General features: G+C 39.0%; 1 protein-coding gene across 8 annotated transcripts in view; it reads left to right on the forward strand.

The window, feature by feature from the left end:
* CASK (calcium/calmodulin dependent serine protein kinase) overlaps nt 1-10,554 on the forward strand; it is a 358,268-nt gene that overhangs the window by 170,445 nt on the left and 177,269 nt on the right. For all 8 annotated transcript variants that reach the window (XM_079122840.1, XM_079122842.1, XM_079122843.1 and 5 more), the window contains exon 5: nt 4,520-4,592. In XM_079122840.1, coding sequence (XP_078978966.1) covers nt 4,520-4,592 — 73 coding nt within the window. The remainder of the gene's footprint in view (nt 1-4,519; nt 4,593-10,554) is intronic.

A 10,554-nucleotide genomic window follows, 5' to 3' on the forward strand; every position in this document is an offset into this window, starting at 1 on the left:
TGAATGGATTTGCTTCAGGCCAGTGTATGGCAACGGTTGTTCTTAAATGGAGTTGTTATAAAGACCTAATGACCCAAGATAAGAAATAAATATGAAAAATCACAGAAGCCAAGCAAGAACTGGGTCACTAGCTTATATATTTAAAGCACTACAGCAGTCTGCTTTGGATATATTAGATCATATCATAATTATGCTCCAGTGGGTTGCCTGTTTAAAACATGGAGTATAGCTGGGCACAGTGGTACACGCCTGTAATCCCAGTGGCTCGGGAGGCTGAGGCAGGAGGATTGCAAGTTCAAAGCCAGTCTCAGCAACTCAGTGAGACTGTTTCTAAAAGAAAGAATATTTTTAAAAGGGCTGGGAATGTGGCTCGGTGGTTAAGCACCCCTGGGTTCCATCCCCAGTACCACATGGAGTACAGCATCCCAGCATCCCTCCTCAGTCACCAACCATAATATGTTGAAAGGTTCAAACCCACAAACATATTAGGATTTATTAAAAGCTTCTCTCATTTGAGAAAGTTACATTCAATGATTACAACTTCCTCCCTCTTACCATTCCTTTTATAATGATAGCATCAAAAAAGGACATAGTTGGAAACAATTTAGAGACCACCCTAATACAACTTTTTAAAAAATATTCATGAGATTTTATTTTTTATTTTATTTTTTATTATTGTAAACAAATGGGGTACAACTTGTTTCTCTGGTTGTACATGAAGTAGAGGTGTACCATTTGTGTAATCATACATTTACATAGGGCAATGCTGTTTGATTTATTCTGTTATTTTTTTCCTACCCCCCCACCCCTCCCACCCTCTTTCCCTCTATACAGTCCCTCCTTCCTCCATTCTTGCCTCCCTCCCTCCCTCCCTCCCACCACCCATTATGTATCATCATCTGCTTATCAGCAAGATCATTCGCCCTTTGATTTTTTGGGATTGGCTTACCTCACTTAGCATGATTTTCTCCAATTTCATCCATTTGCCTGCAAATGCCATAATTTTATTATTCTTTATGGCTGAGTAAAATTCCATTGTGTGTGTGTGTGTGTGTGTGTGTGTATATATATATATATATATATATATGCCACAGTTTCTTTATCCATTCATTGAGTTGTCCTGGCTAGGGAGCAAAGACTCCAGCCTCAGAGGTGGAGCAGCCATAGCTATAGCACAGAATAAAGAATATGCACACTGTAGGGAAGCTGCTTTTCTGCACTACTGGGGCCAGAGAGAAGCAGCACATCAAAGTTTATATAAGTTAACTATAATTATTTCTTTAGATTTCTGATGCATGTTAGAACTGAAGCTTAAATATCCTCTTTTGTGTCATGCTCTTTTTAAGTCCTGCTTTTCTATTGTTAAGTTCCTATCACAATTATAAATTCATATTTTTTCTTGTGCCTCAAAATTAAAAAAACATTCCCTACTACCAAAAATAGTCAATGCTATCTTGATTTTCTGTGACCTAGCTGTAAATCACTTTATATGACAAAATAAAATTCTCAGACTTTTGCATATTATTGCTTATATGTTTGTTTGTTTGTTTTTATTTTTGTTTTTGTTTTGGTACCGGGATTGAGCTCAGGGGCACTTAACCACTGAGCTACATCCCCAGCCCTTTTTCACATTTTATTTGAGACAGGGTCTCACTGAGTTGCTTAGGGCCTCACTAAGTTGCTGAGTCTGGCTTTGAACTCGAGATCCTCCTGCCTCAACCTCCCAAGTCTCTGGGATGACAGGCATGCCTCACTGTGCCTCTCGTTTATGTGTATTTTTAAGTAAGTCAAGGTAACTTGCCTTTCCTGCTTTTCACTGGGTACAGTGGCACATACCTGTAGTCCCAGCATCTCGGGATGCTGAAAGCAGGAGGATCACAAGTTTGAGGCCAGCCTCAGCAACTTAGGCCTCCAAGAATTTAGTGAGATTGCCTCAAAATAAAAAATAAAAAAGCCTAGGGATGAGACCAAGTGGTAATGTGCCCCTGGGTTAAATCCCTAGTAACTGCCCCCCTCCAAAAAAAATTCCTACTTGTCCATATTGCAATTTTCCAAGGGCAGCATAGCATAAAATAAGGAAAGCCAAAAATTCAGTATTTTGATTCTTTTAAAATGTTTATCCTCAATGGAGGATGGTTTTTTTTCTTTTTTGAATCATGGTAACCCAGATATCTGTCATATATGTTGACAGAGCTGATATTAAACCAGTGCTACTTTTACTGTGTTCCCCAGTCATTTTTTCTTAAGTTTTCTTAGCTTTCCCTTAATTTCAAGTCTGTCTTTTCCACTGGACTGGGCAGGATGAGATCATCAATCCATTTGTATTTGCTGTATTTGTATTTTCATAAAAATGGTGATTTTTATGAAAGGAACTTTCCAGAATGGATCAGAAAAGAGTAGCATTGAGACCACTAAGTGGCCTTGCTCAGAGAAAGATTTAGATACAATTTATTAAAGAATCTTCCTCCTAACAGTGAAAAAGACAGGGGGAAGGGGGCAGACAGTATTATTAGGCATGTTCCCTACTGCAGATCATCAATGACCATGTAACAAGGGCACGTGGATTCTTCCTTTTGTGTCCAATGTTTGGCCAGATGACTCCTAACCTTCCTTTCTCCCTTCTGATTCTGAGATTCATTGTTAGGAAATTCAGCTTTTATCAGTATTCTAGTGAGACCAACTGCAAGAAGACTGAGACACCAAGTAATGAAATTGCTAATGTTGTTTTTCTCCAACTGGCTGAGTTTCAAGAGGAGCAGCAAAGCATGGCATCAAATAAAAATCTGCTCAGTGCTTAGTACAGCCCAATTAGTGATTACCTCTGTCCTTTCAGGGGTGATGAGTTGTGGAGTGAGCTAACATATAGAATCAGATTATCAAATCAAATTCTTGCAAATCAGAGAGATCTTTTTACCAAGTACCAAGCTTTACTGAATAATTTCAAGGATACAGGCAATCAAAAGGCTCAGCTGAAGCAGAGAGACCTGGGCTGTCAAGGATAGCACCCCACATCATTTCTTTCTGCATCAGCAATGCACCTCACCCCTGGTCCAGAATAGATTAAGTCTCTATTGGAGGTTTGTGGGATTCTACATACACAGGACAGCGTTTCAGTTATGAAACATCTCCATTTTATACCCAAGAGAGATGGATATCTTATGTGACATTCTCCAGGAAATCATCTATGCCTCAGAGATCCCAGGTTCTATTTACCATAGATAATCTTAGCCAGGCACATTCTGTTAAGGGCACTTGAGAGATAAGGTCTCTTATGCCCAGCAAAGAGCATTAGTCTTTTTACCCAGAGTTGACAAGGAAATAGACTGAATCACCTCTCCTTTTCTTCCTCCACTCCCCACCCCCAATAATGCCTCCTTAAACAAATAAATAGATTTTCATAAACAAATAGATTGCTGGCCAGTTCTTTCCTTGCATGGAATTACCATCTTTTCTGATCTTTAAGGAAGATGGAGACAAACATAGACATTGTTGAGTTTCTCTGCAAAGCAGGGACCACAATGCTTCATTAAATGAAGATTGTGAAGGTTTTTTGTTTAAATTTTGTTTTTGTACTGGGGATTGAACCCAGGGGCATTTTACCACTGAGCCAAATCCCCAGCCCTTTTATAATTTTTTATTTTGAGACAGGGTCTTGCTAAATTGCTGAGGCTGGCTTTGAACTCATGATCCTCCTGCCTCAGCCTCCTGAACTGCTGGGATTACAGGTGTGCACCACCATGCTTGGTTTAAGTGCATTTGAATTTGCAATGTTTTTAACTTAACATGGGTTTCTACATCTTCAACCCCATCATAAGTCGAGGATCGGTTGTACTCTTGGTCACACACTGTTGCTAGTTGACCCTGTTTCCACATTTTAATGACTTTTTTTAGAAATGTTAACTCCTTCTTTGTTCTTCGTCTGTCCCCAGTGGAGGAATTTTAGCAGACAACCAGTGACCGTGTGAAGGCTCAGACTTCCCAGGACATGGGCCTAGAACTAACCCTGCTATTTTCAAGGATGCCCCAACTAAAACCTGGTTAGATTACAAAGATAAATTGTACCCATAGGAGGCTTTTCCCTCATTTGTCTTCAGAGATAAATGGGAACAAGGCAGAATGTCTACTGTGGTTGCAGACAGAAGGCCCCGCCCCTTTGGTCAGAATCTTCCACATAGTTTTGAGCATGGCTTACTTAATAGCAATCCAGTTTAACTAAATAGAATTGAATATTAGAATTTTTTCATGTTACAAGCTTCAATCTTTAGTTTGCAGAGAAATTTTACTTATGGACTGTGTGAAATTCTCTTGACCTGGCTTAGCAAATACAGAACATACTATTTCTTCATTAAGGTCATCATTCACGAGTCTGCCACCTTTTTCATTAAGTTCACTTTCTTGTCTGCTCACATAAAAATGTCTATAGGCAGCTAAAATAAAGGCGGAAGTTACAAAGTAGGGATTCCGTGCATTAATTTTTAAAATAAAAATGTTTTACAGTTTTAAATTTTTGTTTTCACAGCCATTACATGAGACAGATACTGGAAGCTCTACGCTATTGTCATGATAATAACATAATTCACAGAGATGTGAAGGTAAGTCATTCTTATCACTAATTTTAATTTAATGAAGAGAAACTGACATAATAAGTGATAATAATCAGACATTTTTCTTTAATACTTTCATAGAGAGCATCTTACATGTAATTTTATTTGCAAATAAAAATTTATTTAGCTGCTTTATATTTGGAAAGTCATTGTACTAATTCTTAATAGGAACACCTTATCATTTCAATTTCCTTCTTTTTACTAAACATCGCATACAATCTAAAATTTCATTATTCCTCTTTTGCCATTGTGTGAGAGAAAGATATGAAAAATCCAACAAATAGGAGAAATGAAACTCTATCCTATACTGAGTTAATTGAGGGGAAAATTAGAATTTGGTTAATGTAGTAAAAGTTAACCATGTACTTATATTTCCATAATGCTTCAGTGTACAACGGTCAGCATTGCATTTTCTTTGCAGGTAGTTTTTAAACATAATATGAAATCATAATTATAGATACAATACAGTTTATACCCTTAGAATACAAGTGTGATCGTTATTCACTCTTTCTGCCCATTCCATCCTGGTATCAAATTAATGAGAACTTTCAGTATCTGGCTCTTTATCATTGCCAAGCAAAACACAGAGACAATCCAGAAAGGACCAGTGGGCCCTTCTCCTGGCCTCCTGTGCCTTCCAAGGCGTAGATTCAACAGGGAGCCTCTTAGGTCTCTCCAGCCCTGGGCTATACTTTCAGACTCTGATATTATGTTGCTGACCTCTCTAACCCCCAGCACCCAGAGACAAGGAGCTCCTTCCTTCAAGACATACTATTAAAGGTGTGGCTTCTTCAGTGTATTTTAAATGTCTAAAAAAATTAAGTAGAGTTTAATTTAAGTTTCTATAATTGAGAAATTTTAAGAGAAATTCTTGTAGTTAAAAACTGAGGGAAAACATGAGCAATTTCAAAACTAGCTAGTAGAATGTTAATAACAGCAAATGAAAATCAATGGAGAAATGTACAAAATGCACATTAGTGTAAGTTAGTTGTATAATGTCTTATTCATTCTTTTTAAATGTGTTGATAGGAAATTGATCCTGTTGTGAGAACGCAATACTGAACAAACCAATGGTTGCCTAGCACTTTTATTAAAAAAATATTTGTCAGTTATCCAGAGAGTAAGAAGTATGGAAAGGTAAAGGGGGTGGGAATTGTCAAATAGAATAGCATGCTGTGTGATTCTTTTGCATTTAATGAATATGGGAAGGTACATATAAAGTAAAATATATCTGTATGTATTGTAAAATACATTCAAGAAAAATGATGTAATAGCAGTATGTTAGGACTATTTTGCTCAAGAGGCAATTTCGTTTTGCATGAATTCTGTTCTCGAAAGATAATTGTATCTGCAAGATGTAATAAATCATGATTGACAACACACTCCACTGTAATACTTTCAATAACATAGTCAGCTTTTGATTAGCCATGATATTTGCTATAATGACAATTCCAAACCAAATAAAATCCAAAAGTAGTTATATTTGACTTCTCCTTCTAATTTATATTCTGGTTTATTTATTCAACAAATATTTGAGTGCCTACTTCAACAGAATACTGTGCTTGGAGCCCTAAAAGGATTATGATCTCAGGAAGGAGATAAAGCAGTGTATCTTTCATCAACTACTGTAGATCACACATACCAAAATTTGGTGACTTGAAACAACAAGTGTCATCATCTGTTCACAATTCTTCAGTTTGGGCAGAGTTCAATGGGGACAGCTCACTTCTGTTACCCAGGCCATTGGCTAAGGTGGCATGGCTAGTTTCCCCAAAGACTTCACTCAGTCTTCTGGCATCTCAGCTGAGGAGACTGGAACAACTAGGAACTAACCAGGTCCTCTTCACTTTCTCTCATTCAGGGCTTCTCTCACTCTTCCCACATGGTCCCATCTCCCCCAGGATAGTGGCTCAGGGCTCCAAAAGAGCAGAAAGGGAGATTGCCAGGCTTCTTGAAACCTGGGCCTGGAATTGGCATTGTGTCACATCCTCTGCATTCAGTTGGTAACATCAATCATAAAAAGGTCATAAGGTGCCAAGTGCAGTAGCACACACATGTAATCACAGTAACCATGGTGGCTGAGGCAGAAGGATTGCAAGCTTGAGGCCAGCCTCAGCAACTTAGCAAAGCCCTAAGCAATTCAGTGAGACCCTGTCTCAAAATGAAGGGCTGGGGAGATAGCTCAGCTGGTAGAGTGCTTACCTTGCAAGCACAAGGCCCTGAGTTCGATCCCCAGTACTGCAAAAAAAAAAAAAAGAAAAGAAAAAAGAAAGGACTGGGAATACAGCTTAATGGTAGAGCACCCTGCATTCAATTCCCCTCCCTGCAAAATGATCATAAGGCTAACCTGGGTCCAAGGGGAAGAAAAATAGATTCATGTTTTTTAAATGTCTTTATTAGTGCATTGTAGTTGTACATAGTACTTGGGTTCTTTTTGACATAGTCATACATGCATGCAATATAATTTGCTCCAGTTCAGTCCCCAGTACTTCCCCCTCTCCTCCCCTCCTTCCTCCCACTGGCCCTCTTCCTCTGCTGCTATTCATCTTTTGTTTGGAGTAGTGCCAGATGTACACAAGAACAGAAGAACTGGTTTATAAACAGGCAAACAAATAATTATTGTACAAGGTAGAAAGTGGTAGTATCATTAAATGACACGGTCACTTAATGACCTGAGGAATTTCATGGAGGAGGTCATGTTGGAGCCTGGTCTTCAGTCATGGGGTAGTTATATGGAGACAAGAAGACATTTCACAGAGAAGGAACAGTATGTGCAAAGACCTCAGTTTTGCATTGGATTAGATTAGATTAGTTTATTATTTCTAAAGTGCATGCCAAATAATTTTTAGGAAGCACCCAGAAACCTGCTGAGGAAGGGAAAAGAAAAGTCAAACTGCAAATTAATAAGAAACACCTTTTTTTTAAGTCAGCAGGGAGACTCAACACAGAGCACACATTTATGTTGATGTTCTTTATATTTTAGTACCTGGAATCTACACATTCCGTGTGGATAAATGGAATACTCACAATTTACTTAATTGGCAATGTTGAATTTCAGTGCATTTTCTTAAGACATTCATCCAAAAGATATTTACTGACAGCCTACTGTGTTGCAGGTACTGTCCTAGGAACTGGAGCATCATCAGTGAACAAAACAAAGTCACTGCTCTTGTGAAGTTGACATTCTAGTTCAGAAGAGACACATAATAATCACCGTTGTTATTTGGTTTTGTTTTTGCAGTGCTGGGGACCAAACCTGGAGCCTCATGCATGCTAGGCAGGTGCTCTACCCCGAGCTACAACCCCAGCTCAAGACAGACAACAGTCAATAAGCAGAAATAAGGAACTATTTGGTAGGCTAGAATATGAAAAGGACTTCAGGGAAATAAGGGCCATAAGGCCAGGGAGTGTTAGAGTAGGAACTACAGTTTAAATCTGGTGGTCGGAGCAGGCCTCATTGGGAACATGCCATCTGAGCAAGGACTTGAAGGAGACAAGGGAGGGGCTGAGCTGATATCTAAGACAAGAATGTGCTGGGTAAAAGAAATAGCCAGTGCAAAGGTACAAAGACAGGAACTCAAGTGGCCTGATTGAGGAACAGCAAGGAAGCAGGTTATGACTGAGGCAAAATGAGCAAAGGGAAGAGTAAAAAAAAAAACAAACCACCCCCTCCATCCTCCATCCCTCCTGACCTCATCTTAGACCAGAGTGGTAGTAGTGGAGGTGGTTTTAAAAAATACAGTATATATCATCTGTATCTCAAAAGTTGTCAATAGGATTTACTAATATAACTTGGGTAAACTTAGTTTGAGGATCTCGTTATGGAGGTATTCCCACATAGTAGTCAATTGTAAACCTTTCCTAACAATGCATTTCATGTGGCTACTAATTTTTAAAATTGCATTTGTTTTATTTTCTTAATACTTTTGCCAGCAAAGCAGCCTATCAGGTTTTCTTTGCACCCATGTATATATTCAGTGATTTGTCCATGTGTAGATTTAGTTTGTACGTACATTTTGGTTCTTGCCGTTAAAATTTTTGTTTATTTGTTTCCCTGGTATTTTGTAAACAAAATTGAAGAACATGGCAACACTTCATGTCTCTTTAAAACTTTAATTACCTGTTTCATCTGGCCAAGAATATTTTTGTATTCCCTCCTTCCTTCCCTTCATTTTCCCTCCCTCTTTCCTTCCTTTTTTTCTCTCTCTCTTCTCTCCTTCTCTCTTTTCCATTCTCATAATTCTTACCATAAGATTTTAAATCATTCAGTTTCTCAAAGGTCCCACCATTATATTGATTAAGAGTACTTTTTTCTTTACTTGGGCATTTCTTTTTGAATCATCATACTTGAGTCTGAAAAGGACTGTTAGATTTGAGTACACAAGCCGGGTGTGGTGACACATGCCTGAAATCCCAGCCACTAGGGAGTCTGAGGCAGGAGGATCATGAGTTCACAGCCAGCCTCAGCAACTTAGCAAGGCCCTAAGCAACTCAACCAGACCCTGTCTCTAAATAAAATAGAAAAAAAGGGCTGGGGATGTTGCTCAGTGGTTAAGCACCCCTGGGTTCAATCCCGGGTACCAAAAAAAAAAAAAAAAAGATTTGAATATACAGACCATGTGACCTGTAGTGGAACCTGCTTGTTTTGGAGCAGTTTCACATGAAATTGCATTAAAAGTAATAAGCCAGGCGTGGTAGTGCACACCTGTAATTCCAGCGACTTGGGAGGCTTAGGTAAGAGGATCACAAGTTCAAGGCCAACCTCAGCGACTTAGTGAAACCCTGTCTCTAAATAAATTTTAAAAAAACTTAGAGGGTTGGGGATGTGGTTCAGTGGTAAAGCACCCCTAGGTTCAATCCCCAGTACCATATACACACAAAAAGTAATGGTATAATTCTTTGAAATTCAGGGAGAAATATCATGACACAAGGTCTTCCAACAGCCACACTAGTGACATTTGGAACCAGATACTTTGTAGTGAAAGACTATCCTGGGTATTGTAGCACATTTCTCAGCATCCTAGCCAATCGCATCTCCTCCCAGTTGTGACAACCAAAAATGTCTCCAGACCTTGTCAAATGTTCTCAGGGGCACAAAATTGCCCCTGGTTAAGACCCATCATCATCATATAATATTTCTCAGACATTAATTAAGGCATGCATATAAATTTCCATTTTTTTCTATCATCTTCTTCCCTTAGTTCATTTTTTTCTTGCGAAAGGATGAGAAAATTTCCATTATGTTTTTATTTTCTTCCTCTTGCCCCTAAATTAAAAGAACTTTGGATAAAATTTGCACAATCATTCAAGAAAATGCAACTCCTGGCCCCTTGCCTGCCTTTGCTGGCTCTGCTAAGCTCAGTTCGTGGAATTCTCTGGGCTCTCCCAACTCTTGCAGACAGCCCACAAGGCACCATGTGGATGTGCAGAGCCTCGGCATTCCATAGGCCTTTCTGTCACTCTGACCTACTCAGGTAGTTTTAATAAACAAAGTTGAAGTGACACAGCTCCTGTGGGAGCACAACTACTTGCTACACATGCAGTCACTTTCTATTTTGAATGGAGCCTGTTCCCAGGAGGTTTGGGTGCTTACTTTTTAGTTCTCAGAACTGTGCAAACCCACAGTGCACATACACTCAGTCTGAGACCTCCCGCCCTAGTGTTTCTGGGTATGTTTCCTATAAATGGTTTTCCTTGCAATGTGGTCAACACGCCTAGCTGCCCTTTGCTCCCCCTCTGATCTCAGTTCTCCTTTCACCTGCTGAAGGCCTGACTTTATTATAAATGTGTGTTCATCATATAACACTCATTGCCACAGCATTGTGGATTTCTTAAAGTATTCCTTCCTCTTGCCTATGGTTACTGTCGTTTCTTTGGTATCTATGACCGTGACTCCCAAAAGCCCCTCGTACTGTATTTAAAAAATTTAATTGTAATTAAAATGCAAATT

Source organism: Sciurus vulgaris, assembly GCF_902686455.1.
Source record: "Sciurus vulgaris genome assembly, chromosome: X".
In the NCBI taxonomy this organism is placed as follows: Eukaryota; Metazoa; Chordata; class Mammalia; order Rodentia; family Sciuridae; genus Sciurus; species Sciurus vulgaris.